This window comes from Crocodylus porosus, unplaced genomic scaffold, assembly GCF_001723895.1.
Source record: "Crocodylus porosus isolate Cpor-Errol unplaced genomic scaffold, CroPor_comp1, whole genome shotgun sequence".
Classification (NCBI taxonomy): domain Eukaryota; kingdom Metazoa; phylum Chordata; order Crocodylia; family Crocodylidae; genus Crocodylus; species Crocodylus porosus.
In genome coordinates this window covers 9,332,118-9,347,647 of record NW_017728926.1, presented here as the reverse complement: position 1 = coordinate 9,347,647, position 15,530 = coordinate 9,332,118, and the positions used below count along the sequence as shown (strand labels likewise).

At 53.7% G+C, this 15,530-nt stretch overlaps 1 protein-coding gene across 7 annotated transcripts in view; it reads left to right on the top strand.

Annotated features, from left to right (window-relative positions):
- The first annotated feature begins 6 nt into the window (after positions 1 to 6).
- Positions 7 to 15,530, top strand: part of ZNF362 (zinc finger protein 362) — a 37,433-nt gene continuing 21,909 nt past the window's right edge. For 2 of the 7 annotated variants that reach the window (XM_019541367.1, XM_019541364.1), the window contains exons 1-2: positions 1,555 to 1,639; positions 8,157 to 8,376. Coding sequence is in view for 5 of the 7 variants with exons in the window: in XM_019541360.1 (XP_019396905.1) it covers positions 1,509 to 1,639 (131 nt within the window). In the remaining 2 variants the exon portion in view is untranslated. The other 5 variants (XM_019541363.1, XM_019541360.1, XM_019541361.1 and 2 more) reach the window with 5 other exon arrangements.

Here is a 15,530-nt window from a genome sequence, read left to right as displayed (position 1 = left end):
TTTTTTTTTTTTTTTTTTTTTTTTTTTTTTAAGAGCCGGGCTATTCAAAACCCTTTGGTGCAATTCTCCGGTAAACAATGATTCACGGGGCTTAATGCAAATAAACCGATTGCAAATGGAGCTTTCCCTTTGCACTTTGCAGCTGCCGGATTTTTTTCTTTGGAGTGGCCAAGCCTCAGATTTCTGCCTTTTTTTGCAGATCTGCAGAATATGGCGTCCCTGTCCTGTTTTAAAAATAAGCCAGGCTGCCATTTTTGTTTTTCTTTTGTCTGAAAATTTTAATAAAACTGTCTGAGAATGTGGGAGAGGCAGCTGAGAGGCAAAGGGGGCACCTAAAGGGGTGCTTTTTTTCTTTGCTTTGCTTTTTTGTGTTGTTGTGGCACAGATCGCGCTGGCAGCGAGAAGCCGATGTGATTGCACTTCAAAAGGAAACAGTTAAAACATTTCTGTGGGAGGGGGTTTAAGATTTAAAGTTAACTTATACGAAAGTTTTTTTTTTTTTAACAGCTATTTTTTTTTCCTTCCTTAAAAAAAAACGCAAAGAAAAACCCTGGTCTGTATTTTCTCTTTCTCCCTTCGGATTGTTTAATGGAAAAGTGAATTGAATCTGAATGTACCTATCTTTTAAAAAGCAGATGGCTGTGAATGTTGCATGCTGTTGAGCAGGGGCACAGGCTTTTGGGGGAGAGCAGGGCTTTGATTTCAGCAGAAAGCAACGCTGCCTGCCGAAGGGGATGTTTAACTGGGAAGATTTTGCAGTTGCGCTGGAGCAGGAATGTGGTGTTTGCAGTGTGGAATCTGCAGCTTTAGGAACCGCCACGGTTTTCCGTGCGGCTGCATAGATGGGTCTGTGCATATGTGAACATAGGTCTAGCCTGTGCAGTGTGCAGTGTGTGTGCCTCTTCTATTTATATGTGCATCCTGTAAATGCACGCTACAGTCTGCTGTGCAGTGGTTGAGCCTGAGAGGGAAGAATAGGGATGTTATTTTAAGACTTAAATGATTTATTTTTAGAAAAGCTGCTGGTTGGGAAGCCTTGTCGAGTGTAGACCTAAGCATGCCTCCTTCTCCCACTGGATTGTGCTTTTAGTCTCATTCTGAAAACGGATGCACTTTTATTTGCTGGCTGTTTGGGGGAGATGAAGTGCCATTTCTCAGCTGCCTGTCTGCGCTGTTCTTTGACTGTTGCTCTTTAACTGATCTGAGAGGGGCCTGTCCGAGGCCTTGGGAGCTGAAGAGAGATTTTTAGGGAGGAGGTTCAAGTTTACAATGAATCTTGGTTTGAAAGTTGGAGAAGGGGAGGAATCTAGTTAGGTCCCAGCACTGCAGCCAACAACCTCTGGGGATCGGCTCACTGCTCTCTGATTTATGGGTATTTTGGATAAAATATTATAATTTTTGCTTTGGGCCAGATATTCCTAAATGGTATAGGCCAGTCCCATTTCTGAAGCCACTCCTCTGACTTCACTGGGGATCATCATTTGTGGGGTGCTTTCTGTGTATTTGGGATGTGTATTGGGGTATGTGTGAAGTTATCCTCCTTGTCCCCTATAGAAACACATCTTGCGTGCAGCGTCTGTACTCTGCTAGATCTGGAGATGGACAGATATGAGGGGAAGCAGCGACAGTTCGGACAGAGGTGGGCATGCTGAGTTCTTGACGGAGCTAAAATAACCCCCAGCAGATCTCTGCGTGTCCTAGTAACGCGCCAAAGTGCATGAAGAAGTGCTAAATGTAGGGATGGGACAAACCTCCAGCATGGATTTGGGGTCCAGTCCTGCAAGCCACCTGCACGGGGTCATTGCTGACAGTCTGTGGGGGGTTTCAGCCCCTTGCTGGATCTGCCCGGGATGTGAACCCATGTTATCCTGTAAGTCTGTGAATTGTTTAACTCTTCATCCTCAAGCAGCGTGGAGAAAAATACTCGGAGTTACAAAAAACACCAGCCGCTCAGGCCGTCTAACCATGAATTAGCAACCCAAGCTCAGAGCTGTGATTCACAAAGTGCGCGTGTGTGTTTTGTATGTGGATGAAGTATGTCACAGAGCAGGGACTCAGGACAACTGGATTCAGCTCCATTTGTTTTGCTGGCCCCCTGCATGGCCTCGGACTAGTCACTTAGCTCCTCTGTGCCTCAGTTTCCCCATTGTAAAATTGCTCTGATGATGCTATGGATGAAAAGGACTTCTCCAAGTACTGAGTATTACTGTTGTCTGTGCAGTCGGCAACTGTATGGAGACACTCTAGATTCATCTGCGTGTCCCGGTACTGGATAATGCTTGGTGACTAACTTGACTGCTCTGATCTCTGTCTGCTCTCTCAGCCGCTAGGATTTGGAACGAGATGTGTCCCAGAAATCTAGGTTTCTTGCCTCTGATATCAGATCATGTGCTCTGTGTTCAGGGCAGTGTCTGGAGTGATTCATGCTGTTGTAGAGGCCCAGTGTCAAGTTAGACCAAGGTGTTGGGGACTCAGGCTGCCCTGCTGTGTTGAGGGCTCAGGCAGGAGTTCTGCTGTCACCGCAGCATGAGAGGGGCCCGCATGTTGTAACCTTGGAAGAGAGCAGGGAGGAGATCTGGAGGCTTTGCTTGGGCAGAGCAGGAAACAGCGGTGAAGTTTTCCCTCAGCTCCTAGAATCACAGAAGTGGAGTCGGATGGGACCTTGTAGATCTTCAAGTTCGACCCCCTGCCTGGGCAGGAGAAAAAACTGGGCTCAAATGATCCCAGCGAGGTAGGCATCCAGCCTCCTCTTAAAGCCCCCCAGGGTAGGAGCCAGCACCACTTCCCTTGGAAGTTGGTTCCAGCTCCTAGCCGCCCTGACCGTGAAGTTGTTCTTACGGGTGTCTAATCTAAACCTCCTCTCCAACAACTTGTGGCCGTTATTCCTTGTTACTCTGGGGGAGCGCTCGGGGAAACAAGGTCTCTCCCAAACCCTTCTGGTCCCCCCTAGTGAGTTTATAGACAGTCACCAGGTCCCCCTCAGCCTTCTCTTGTGAAGGCTGAACAGGTTCAGGTCCCGCAGTCTCTCATTGTAGGGTCTGCCCTGTAGCCCCCGGATCACGCGAGTGGCCTCCTCCGGACCCTCTCCATGTTGTCCACATCCCTCTGAAGTGGGGCACACAGAACTGGACGCAGTACTCCAGCTGTGGCCTGACTAGTGTCGCGTAGAGGGGGAGGATCACTTCCCTGGACCTGCTTGAGATGCACCTGTGGATGCATGACAAGGTGCGGTTGGCCCTGGCAGCCATGACCTCGCATTGTCCATCTTGGAGTCAATAATGACTCCAATATCCCTTTCTGCCTCCGTGCTCTCAAGAAGGGAGTTTCCCATCTTACAAGTGTGCTGCTGGTTACTACTGCCCAGGTGCAGCACCCTGCACTTGCCAGTGTTGAAACGCGTCCTGTTTTTGTTAGCCACCCCTGCAACCTATCCAGGTCTTGCTGCAGTCTTTCCCTCCCTACTAGCATGCTCACCTCACCCCAAATTTTGGTATCATTAGTGAATTTAAATATGACCCGTCCACCACCACCCTCTGAGTGCAACCCTGCAGCCAATCTGCAATCCATCTGACGGTGTAGGCATCAATGCCACAGTCGCCTAGTTTTTTAATGAGGATGGGGTGGGAAATGATGTCAAAGGCCTTGCTGAAGTCCAGAAAGACTACGTCCTCGGCCTGTTGGCCTATGCTGCTCTGGCGCTACACTTTTCTGCTCCTTGCCGAGTGAACTGCTCTCTAGGATTACTTGTATGCAGGCAGCATGGTTGGGCTTCCTCACCTGTACCTGGGGGGCTCTTGGGAGCCAGCTGAGGTGTCATGCCCCGGGAACGGCAGTGCCTGGCCCCTCATCTGCCTCAGCTCTATCGTTCTGATTTTAAGAAGGTTTTGCCCCAAGTCATCTTGGTGCCATCATAGGACCCATCACATGTGCTGGGGCAGCTTTGTGGATGGTAGCAATGTGAAAGCACTAGTGTTGCCAAGACCCTGGTGCTCTTTGCTTTGTGTTGTTCTGCCTTGAAGACCTGGTGGTGATGATTCTTTGTGCTTGGTTGATACTGGTGCCGTTGTCTTCGCTGGTGCAGATGTGCTAACGGTAAATCACAGGTGCCAGCAGCGGTACAGTTGGAGAGCACTGGTGTCAGGGCTGGAATTTAAACCTGGTCATTTCTAGATCATTGCCTGGCACTTCTGCCCCTAGGTGCTCACACTTGTGGCTGAGCAGCTCCCACCATTGGCTGGGATGGGTCATTGGCTGGTGAGGGTGGAAATGCATGGAGGTGCAGTGATCTCTGCTGACGGGAAAGTCGCTCATTGTACAGTCTTCCTCCAGTGCAGGGCATGCTGGTAGCACTCTGCTGGCACTGGGCTTGGCCCCAGACAGGCTGGGGACTGGCTTGGCTGCCTTAAGCCAGATCAGAGATCCTGGCCCTTGGGAGCAGTGGTCTAACTAGTAATTTCTGTGCTCTGGACCAAACCCTCCTGCCCCTGGGGTGGAGAATGATCTCACCTGCCCCTGTCCCTGCACTCTGCCCCACTGGCCAGGCAGGCAGCACAGGGGGTGGGCAAACAATTCTGGTGCCCCCTCCGAGTAGGTGCCTGGGGCTGGTGCCTCCCCCCTGCCCCCATCAAGTTATGCTGCTACTCAGGAGCTTTGTGGCTTTGGGTTTATTTTGGCCTGGTCCTATTCACTGAGCCAGGCAGCACCCTCCTCCATGGCTATTGCAGACCTCCTCTCCCAGCCTGTAGACTGGTTTTAACTGGGCTTTGTTTTTGCCCAGCCATGCACCATGTGTTGGTTGGCAGCAGCAGGAGGGAGCTCCAAGGCACTGACATGACCCGTAAATGGACCCCAACGTCCCTAGGCAGTTGCCTGTCCTCCTTGAGGCCTCTGCATTAAGGGTGAGGTAGTCCCAGCACTGTGTCCACTCTGGGGACTCTTGTCCTGAATTGCTTTCTTGGCTGATATGACTCCAGACCTCTGCTAACTAACTCACTTCAGCCTCTGACTGCTGGTTTTTCCTTTCTTTTGAAAGTGTCTGTGGTGAACGTGGCACTCTGGCTACGGGGGTTTTTCTGTGGGTTGTGGCGTTCCTCCCAGGCAGCGTGGTCCAGCCTGGGCTCTCCACCCTGTGACCAGTGTGGTGTGCTGGAGAGGCACATTTCCCCTGTGCGTGGCTGATAGGGGTTTCCTTGCACAAATGAAAGGGAGCATTTGTGTCAGCAGCACCGTGTTGCCTGGCCTCTCCTCAGCATGGAAACAGGTTCAGAGAAAAGCTCCAGGTGTAAGAAATGGGATTGTCTCATCAGCCCCACGCCTGGGGACTCGGAGTCCCCCAGAGACGGCGGGGAGCTGTGGGGGTGTAGTGCACGTACTGCTGCCTTGTTGTGTCAGTGGCTGGAGGCATGTGCCCACGGGAAGTACAGCTCTCAGCACGCATGTGTCATTAGACCTGTGCACATGTAAGTGCAGGGTGAACCCAGCCTGGGCATGGACTGAACTTCATGGTGCTGCCCATGTTTTCAGTCCTGACCTGCAGCCTCCGGTGCTACCCCAGCCCTAGGTTCCCCCTCCTCTCCTCTCCTATAAGGGGCCTTCAGCTGGCTGGCAAAGCACCACGCGATGGCCGGGTGCTGTGCTTGGGCTTGACGTGGGTCTGACTCCCTCTCTGACACAGCCTTGCTGGGTGACCTTGGGAGAGTCACTTAGTCGCTCTGGGAGCTCAGGTCTCCATCTGTACAATGAGTGCAGCCCTGTCCTGCCTTATAGTGGGGGGAGGACATATTCATGGCAGTCTGTGGGGTGCCTGGGCACTGTGGTGAAGGGGCCGTATAAAAACCACAGATACACGGGACACTGATTGAGTCTTGCCTCGTGAAGTTGAGCTGGGGATGCTGAGTCGGCCTCGGCCCCATGTTTGTATCTGTGCCCCGGCCACCCCAGAGCTTCCCTGCCTGCGTTTGCTTTTTAAAACTGCTCCTCAGGAGTGAGAGCTCTGGCTGGGCTCTGGACCTCGGGCCCTGTGCTGGCAACAGACGCGCTCGGGGCTGCTGACAGCGAGCTCTGCTTCTCCGGCCTTGTGTTGAGTGCTCATGGCGGCAGCCTGAGCTGGCAGGGTAGGGCGGTGGGGAGCAGCTGCTGAGATGCTCTGTGCTCCCAGGTGATGGGCAGCAAGGGAAGGGGTGAGTGTGGGGTGATGGGCAGTGAGGGAGGGCTGGGGACAGGGCAGTGGGTAGGCGGGGGACAGGTTGGCACAGCTTCTGGTGCTTTTTTCAGTCTTGCTCAGGAAGGCACCAGTCTGCAAACACCGACTGCGGGCCATCAGGGGCAGAAGCAGAGAGGGTCGCTGGCTCCCCGTTGCATGGCTTCTCGTGGTGCGGGATCCCGGGGGCTGCTCCTGAAGGGCAGGAGCTGCTGGTGCTTTGCTGGACTGGCTGACCTGGGTTCTGGCGGCTGCTCTGTTTGCTCCTCGTTTCCCTGCTGTTCTGTGGAATTTCTTGATTTAATATAAACCTTGTTCTGCGCAGGACAAAGCAGGTTGGGGGTGAGAGAGGCCACGAGCTGGGGAAAGGGCACCTCAGTCTCCATGGAGTAGTGCTGTGTCTCAGTCGCCGCTGCTTTAGGGAGGTCACAAGCTCCTCCAGGGATGCTGGTCTTCACAGGCCACAGTCGATGCCTTCACGGCTCAGGTGCATGAGCCCACGCAGTGGGATGTTCCTGGCAGGCGGGCTTCTCTCAGTGCTGCTTGACGTGTGTGCACAGGGGCCTTGCTGGGCTGTGGGACACTGTCCTGAAACCACAGCTTTTACCATGATCTGCACTGGAAGCATTGACAGCTGCCTCCTCCATCATCCCCGTCCATCTCTGCCAGGTGCAGGGGCCAAAGCACAGAGACATCCTCAAGGAAGCATGGGTCAAGTGTTGTGCCCATCTGTGTGCTTTCCTTGTGGTCTTCCCTGCTGCTTTTTGAGGAGAGAAGGGCTGAAGCCCCACAGGAGGTGCAGCATTGGTGTCATCAGTCTTTTTCCAAAGGAGAAGCCAAGGCCTGGAGTAGGCAGTGACCTGCCCATGGCTTTACGGTGAGTCGGTGGCAGAGCTGGGGGTAGACCCTGGGCATCCTGATGCCTGTAAGGTTCAGATCCACCCTGCCTCCTACCTGGCTTCAACTAGCTGCATCCCTGGGGTGTGGAGGGGCAGAGTGGAGAAGGGTTGAGAAAAGAAAAGTTGGGCAGGAGAGAAGGGAAAGGGTGGAGGGAACATGGTAGCAGGGAGAGCTCAAGTGCCTGTAATGTAGGGGGCAGGGGAATAAAATAATGCATTCATTCATTCATTCTTTGATTGCTTCCCCCTTTGCTGGACTGGGACTAGGCTGTAGTGCGGGGTGAGTCTCTTGGCAAGGGGGAGAGACTTGGGGACCCGGCAGTACTTTGGCTGTGGCTCTGGGCTTGGAGCTGGGGGGCACTAACCCGGCCCCTGGCTCTGTGGCATCTGGCATTGATGTGGGCTCCTTGCCTGGCTGTGCAAGCAGAGGGCTGACAATGGGCACGTTGCTGAAGGCTGCAGGCGGTGCTCAAGACCTGCTCTCGAGCCCCCAAAGTATGTATTAGCTTGACATGCTGGCACTGCTCTGAGCTCAGCTCTGAGGCCAGGGGAGTCAGAGACGATTCTTGGGGCTGCTTTGCAACACGCAGGACCTTGCACTTGGCGTTTGAGCTTTTCCAAGGGTCCTGCTGCCCCTCCCTGCCATCCCTGCTTTTGTTGCGGGGGGAGGAAGCCATCCTGCCCCTGTTAGTGCTGTTTGGGGTCTGGGCTGGCTTGGGTGCTGCGCTGCGGGAGGCAACTGGCAACTGTTGGCTGTGCTGCCCCCTCGGAGTCGGGGCCCTGTAGTGGGGAGGGGAGCAGGGCAGCTTTGGCACGGGAGGCAAAACTAATTGTGATGACTGAAGATCCCACACACTTCCCCAGCCATGGGCACGGACAGTCCGAGCATCCTCCTTAGATGGCAGCTAACCAAGGGATAGTCCCCCTTGGTGCAGCCTTAGGTGGCTGCACTGGTGCCCTGGACTCCGCTCCTGGGTCGACTGGGTTCGGGACCGTGCGCAGCCACTTGCTGCCTTGCAGTTTCCATGAAAAGAATCTCTTGTTTCTTTTTATTTCAGCGAAGGCGAGACAGAGGGGGCTGCAAAAGTAGAGGAGTCCCAGATAGAGCTGTAGCTTGTGTTAGCGGCAGTTGGTAGGAATTGGTGAAGTCTAGTGTGCCTCTGTGAGTGGCACTTGTGCCCGCCTGCGCCCGGAGGAGTCGTCCACCTCCACCAGTCTGGAGCATCATCTGCACGTCTCCCCAGGCAGCTGCGGCCACCTGGCATCTGAGGCCAGCCTGTGAGTACTAAATCGCGAGTGCACATAACATCTTGTTTTGCAGGGCAGCTGCAGGACCCTTTGCTGAGGTCCCTGCCACACCCCCCGCCCTGTGGCTGGGACAGGTTGCCTCAGCTGCAGCTGCCGCACCCCCGTTTTGGGGCTCATGTCCATGCCCTTACACACAGGCTTCCACCCACAGCTCCCAGCTGTGGCCACCACAGGTCTCCTCTCGCACTTTGCCTTCCCATGGCAGCTCCACCTGTGCCCCTGGCCTTGTGTCACCACAACTCTCCTCTCCTCTGCCCTGGTCGCCAGCCATGCTCTGTCCTCAGGAGCCTACCCAGGCTGTCTTCCAAGCCTGGTGAGCTTAGCAGGTGCTCCCCAGTGCCACGGGCTGCATAGGTTCCCTCTCCCCAGCTACTGCCGCCTGCTGCGGGGCTGGTTTTCAGGAGGCCTCTGTCTTTATCCCTGTCTCTATGGTGCAGGGTCGCACCCGGGTTCCTGCCTTCCTGACTTGAGGTCCAGTTGCATTTCCCCCCTGCGGGTCCAAACCCTTTGTTGGCTGGTGCCCGCTGGTGAGCCCAGATATCTGGTTGTGGTGCAGGACAGTGAGAGCTCTGCTGTTCACCTGGGCCAGGCCTAGCGCTCCCATGCAGGCTGCAGCCACTGGCCCCAGCCAGTGAGAGTTTACTGCAGAGTGGCCTCTGCCCTGGGATGGGGAAGCCCATCTCCACATCATTACTGATGGCCACTGCCCCTGCATCCGAGCCCCTTTACTCTTGAGCCTTGCCCACATCCCGCATCTGGCTGTATCTTGTGGCCAAGTGATCCAGGGGTCTCCCTGCCGGGGTGCAGTGCAGGAAGGGTGTCAGTTGTGACTGGAGGGCAGCCCCTGTTAGGCTGGTACTGGCAGCGTCTCTGCTCGGCAGCTCTGTGTATGCGTGATCTTTTTCCAGCCTCGCTGCAGCCATAAAGACTTTGCCTTGCTTTTCTTGGTTCCTGCCCTTCATGCTGTGAACATCTAGGTCTCGCAGATGATGGCTTTGGGCCACTATGCCCAATGCACAGTGGCGCTTAGCACTGGCTAAAGCTTGTCCAGCAGTGGGACTAGTCTTTCTGTGCCTGACTTGTGTCAGGGTGGTGGATTGCTTGAGGATGGTGTCTCCTTGGGAATGTGGCAGCAGTGTGGGCTTAAGCCATGGCCCTCTGTGGAGTACTGGTCACAGGCAGGTTGGCCGTCTTGCTGTGCCTTTTCTGCTGTGTGCACATGCGTGCAAGTGTGCATGCATTTGCCTACCTGTGCTTTGAGTGTGTGACCGTATGTCTGTCTGTGTGCTTCCTTTCTGCCTGTTTCTCCATCTTGCTCTGCATTTACACATGCCTGCCCATGGCTCTGCCTTCACACTTGCCCCTGAATGTGTTGCAGAGGGTGCCTGGCCCTGGGCATGGGCAATGCCGGGCCTTTGAGGTTGGCTCTAGCCTGAAGGTGCTGTGGGCCTCTCTCCTGCCTGACAGCGGCAAGAGCCACTGCCCCTCCAGACAGGGTTTAATCTAAGCCTGTCACCTGGGGCCAGTGGCTGGGTGCCCCGTTTGTGTGCTATTGCCAGGGCTGAGCCAGTGGCTGTAGTGGGTGGAGGTGGGAGCAGGCAGGGGGATGCTGTGAACTGCACCATCTCCACAGGCAGGGGGAGGTCCCTGCGGCCATGCTCCCCACCCTTCATCATTTCCATTTTAATGGCTTTTTTTGCTGTGTGTCAGCTTCCATTTTTCATACTTAGCTCAGAATATAGAGAGGGAGTTTATATATTTTCCATCTGCTTTATTCCCCCCCAGCCCCTTCCAAATATCTTAGTTCAGCCTGAGTCCTTCTAGGTTGGGAGCAGGGCGCGGGGGGCACAGTCCATTCTGTTCCAAATGAAATACTGTAAAAAGAAAATAGAGCTAGGATGGAAATAGATTTTTTGGCACTGTTACTAATTTTTTATTATTTTTCTGGGCAGGTTTATAGATCTCCAAACGTTATGTTTTGGCCGTCACAGCAGCAACGCTGTTATCAGGATTTCTTAGGGGTCAGGCCAATACAGCAACCCCGCTGCATGGCCTTTTATGCATACATCTCGTCTCTCAAGTTGTTTTTGAATCTGAAGCATGCCAATAACCCAGCGCACACAAATGACCAGGCCGTCCTGGTGCCCATTACATGTAGCCTAGAACTTGCTGCTGCTCAGCTCAGTGGCAGCGGTCTTCAGAGAGCTTGCAGAGCCAAGCCAGTCTTTTGCAGCTATGAGCAACCCTACACTAACAAGAGCGGCGGGGGTGTGGGAGTGGGGAATAGTGATGGAAACAAGTTTCCATTTCGGGCTGTATGGCAGTCACTGTGTGAGTGCGACTGGGTGAATTGTCAGCACCAGGCTGTGGAGTAGCAGTGCTGGATGTAGCTGAATCTTTTCCAGTCTGCAGGGCCTCTTGTAGTGGCTGGGGCCGTTCTCAGGCACACGCCTTTGGAAATCTCTGCAAAGGGCAATTTTTGTTGTGGCTAAAGATTTGAGGAAATGTGTTCAGGTGTGCTGGAGGAGCAGAGAAAGCAGATACTGTTCTCATTCCCTTGAAAGGCGGCCAGCGTTGGCTTTCATTTTCAAGCAGCTCTGGCACCTGGTGCTTTGGAGGGAAGAGTAGACCCTGATGGGGAGAGCGTTCCAGGCCAGCCTGGTACGGGGAAAACCCACTTGGCTTTGGCCGAGTTTAACAACATGCCCGGCTTGTGCATGATGATGCAACTACCAGGGCTTTCAACTAGCTCTCTGCTCTTTGATCAGGGGCCTTGCAGAGCTGGTGGCACTCTCAAGACCTCCAGGGGCACGGGTGTGATGGGACAGAGTCTGACCGGCGTGAATGTGCACTGAATGAGTGCAGGTGTGTGGCTCTTCCTTGTGCTGCAGAAGGCCAGTGGCGTGCTACGTGCTTCCGCTTCGGCCTCCGGAGGCTCAGTAGCTGGACACCAAGCTGGATAAAGGGGTAGAAGAGAGGAAGTTGTATGAGCCCCATTGTACCTGTGAAAATGGTGGCTGAAAGGTCCTGATTCAGCTAAATGAATATGGTTTAGCTTAAAGTTAAGGCCAGAAGAATTGAGGGCTGGATGTGCTCTGGTTGGACTCGATAACAAAGCTCTGATACACCTTCACAGTGTGAGATCAGGGCCCGAGCAGCTTTAAGATAATCACTGGTCCTGGCAGAGCCTGGAGCTGTGCCCCGATTCCCTAGGTTGCTGTCTAGTGCCGTGCCAAGCAAACGTCCAAGGTCCAACGCAGCCAGTGTTGCTGTAAAATACTTCCCCTTTGGAGACACCCCAAGGGGAAGGAGGGATGAGTGTCAATGAAGGCGTCGGGAGAGAATGTGCAGGTGGCACCGTGAAGCGTTCGGCAGTCAGGAAATGCCAAAGGTGAGGCGGTCGGTTCACATGCAGCAAGTAAGGTGCCAGCATCCTGTTGGTCTGGGCTTCTCTTCTGTGCACATGGTTCCTACCGCGAAAATTGTAGGAAGCCTGTTTGCACTCAGCGGTGGCGTAGCAGAGAGCATCGCAGCACCGTGGGGCGCAGGAGACGTGGTGTCTCGGGTATCAGGGTGCTCTTGTTCCCCTGGACAGGCAGTGCACTCTGGTGTTCACCTCTTGTCTGCAGCACTGCATGGAAACGCTCAGGCCTCACAGTGACTTTCTGAAAGAGCTAAAAGGATGTGCCCAGCACTTGCCAGCTTTGAGAGGGGAAGCATCTGGAATATCTCCTCCTTGCAGTTGGGAAGGCTAAGGGCCTGATTCTGCCTGTCAGTAGTGGTATTGGAAGGAGCAGTCCCTGGAAGGAAATGGGACTACCTGTGAGGCTTCAGTTGATGTCCCCACTGGACAGCTCCATCACCAGAGCTCTCTTTGGCCTATGTCTGCTGCCACTGCTATGGCACAAGGGTGTGTCCGCACATGGCTGTCTGGATAGGGCTGCACGTCCTTGCTGGGAGAGCTGCGCTGGCAGAAGACATGGTGCATTGCGGGTACGACCCGGAACCAGTAGCTGCCGGTCCCGCTGTCGCTAGAGTGGCTCTGCACTGCGTTGTGTTAGAGGTGCAGGGCTCGAGTCCCAGCGGCATTGTGCTGCCCTGCACTGCACTGGTGCATGCAGATGGGAACTCCCGGGTGATGACAGGTGACCCCCACTGATGGGAACCCAGGAGTGCGGGCCGGGCGCAAGTGTTTGCAACACCGGCGGGTGCGATAGGTTTATGCTGAGCGGCAGCATTGCCACCAAGCTTTCTGTTCAATCATTTATTTTCTAAAACATAGCTTGTCTCTTTTGACTGGGGGAGCAGCCGACAAGTCGTATGCGACTCATGTAAGATGACGCAAGTGTCACCAGTATTTGCTGCCGAACTGATGGAAACCTCCTTTTGTCAAATCAATTACTTGGCTAATGAGTGTAATTTGCTGAATAATAAATGAGTGAATATTGCTGGACCAGGCCTCGGTGCTGTGTCCCTTGTGTCGCTTTCCACTTTGGTTCCCTTCCTGGCTTCACTCCATTCTTTCCAACAATGACTAGATCATGGTGCTGCTTTTCTAGAGGTGCCTTCTGCTCCTCTTTCTGCTTTTCCTTCTCTCTCCTGCCACTGCTGCCCCTGTCTCCAGAGTTCATAGCCCAAGCTGTGGGCAGGTGGGTGCTCATTCCCTCTCCTGATGTTGGCACAGGCAGCCTGCAGAGCATGACCCAGTGCAGGGGAACCAGCCTGCAGTGTCTCTGCTGGGGGAGGGGGTGCAGGTCTGGGCCAGCGGAGAGAGAGGAGCATGGGGAGCAATGCAGCCCCAGGGGCTCTCTCCTTCTAGGAGGCGCGATGTCTTGTGGGAGAGGTGCTCCGAGTGTGGCAGTGGCAGGCCCCAGCAGGCAGGCTGTTGGTGTGATGGTGGCACAGGCCCTGCCCCAAGAGCACAGTGTCCAGCCAGGCTGGAGCAAACCTCAGGGCTGTTCTGCCATGTGGTCCCTGGGGGAGTGGGGCCGCGGAGGAACTTCCTTCTGTGACCAGCCCTGAGGAGCCAGGTCCTGACCCACAGAGTTGCCTTACGGGCTGGACTGACTAGCAATCATTATTTAAATCAGCAAGCCAAAACCCTTGATTTAAATAATTCATTTTAGGTTTGCTTTGCATATGTTTTTTGGTTTTTTGAGTTATTGTGCTTAAGAGAGGCTGGTTCTCGATGGTTGGTAGCCATAAAGACAGGGTGAGGGTGATTTGCAACTAAATATAGCCTTTGTTCTAAATTTATACTTCAATTTACCAACCAAAAGGATGCGCTACATGCACACTTAAACATAGCTTAGCATATTTTTACATTGTTATTTCTCCCCTTTTAGTTGTGTACAGATGATGATTTATATTTTGTATTTAGTCCATGCTTAATCATTTATTTCTGATTTGCACTGAGTTGCTTTTGGATGGAAATGTAGAATTTCACAAAAAAATGTAGAAGCGCAACATTTGAAAATAGTCTTTTATTTGTTAGAACAGTTGGATGTGCTAAAGGAGAAAATATCCAAACATGCTTTGCTTTGACATAACGGAAATGATTTATCAGCCATCAGAGTTCTTGTGCCTGGCTGATGAATCAAAGTGTCTCTGATCAGCACGGCGGGAGTTCTGCGTCTCCCGTCACTGCAGTGGCTGGTTTTCGGTCACCACCATGGCATTTTTGGCAGTCCTGTGCAGGCAGCCGTTCCAGTCTGAGATGTGTGGGGCTGCCTGTGTAGATGACTGTAAATGCACAGCCCAGGCATGTGCAGCTGGCTGCATCAGTGCCAGCTGTGCGGAAGCACCTCTCACAGCATCTAACACCTGAAAACATAGTCATCCCAAATGCAGGATTAGCACCTGCTAGATGGAGCAGGGGGAGCAGGGCAGGAGTTATCCAGACCCCTCTGCAGCATGCCCTTTGCAGCTGTCCCCTGGGCAGCCAGAGAGGGAGGCAGGTGGGGCTGGGAGGAGGCCAGTAGCCCAGAAGTTGCATGGCTCCATCAGCTGAGTGCTGGCCTGGAAGGGATGGTGCCCTGTGATCTAGCCTGGAGCTTCCCCCTGCACTTCTCTGCATCTGTTTTGTCCGGTCACCAGGCTGAATGCAAGGGGCAGTGGCTCAGCTTGAGGTGGCGTGCTGGAGAGCCCTTGGCTTATGGCACCGCGGTTTGAGCTCTGTGCTGGGAGAGACCCAGGTTCACAGTCCTCTCTAGGAAATGGGGCTGGAGGGGTCTCCAGCTGCCCAGACAAATGCTCTAAGCACCTCTCCTTTGGGCCTAAATCAAGGCTGGGGCCGCTGCCTCTTCCATTTTGTTGCCACCAGGGCAGGTGTGTACAGCCACTGTATGTGCATGGTCATGCATCCAGACTGGCATCTGGAATGGCTAACTGTGCACGAGTGCCAGAAACACCACGTAGACGACTCCAGATGATGAGAAAGATGAAGGCCTCCACACTCTGTCCTTGCAGGTCTTAGAAATGGCAGGTCTGGGCCCTTGTGTCCACTCATACATTGCAGAAGAAATGAGCTTTCTTGCTCTTGCAGCTCCCAGCCAGCTTCTCAGTTTGAGTGAACCAGTCATTGAACTAGACTGTGGAGAATAAAGCAAAATGAAGAAAATAGGCTGCAGCCATCCAGGGCTGGTTCATCACCTCAGCGGACTCTGGTTCCAGCTGCTTAGCAAGGGGCTTTCTTCAGGTTGGGCATCTGTCAGATTCTAGCTAGCTAGAAGATTATTTCTTATTTCACTTAAATGTTTTGAACAGAGTTTTGTATAGTAAGTTCAGGCCTTCATCCAGCTCATCTTCATTTCAGTTTGGCTTATTTTAAAACCAAAAATCTATTTCATTTTTAATTTGTGAAACCAGGCTCTGAGGCCCCACACAGTTTAATCGCTGAACCTCAAGTCTGCCCTGCAGGTCCCTTGTTTCACCGGCCCCTGGGCTCCCTCTGGAGCACGGGATACTGCTGCCTCCCGAGCGGACTGAGACCTGGCACGCTCGCCCTGCTTTTGCTCTGGAGACAGGAGTCCAGTTCGTTGCTCAGTGCTCTTTGGTCAGACCTTGGTGTTGCCCTGCTGTCTGGGGGCACCTCGGCGTGGGCAGTGTTGCTCACTGTAGAGCTT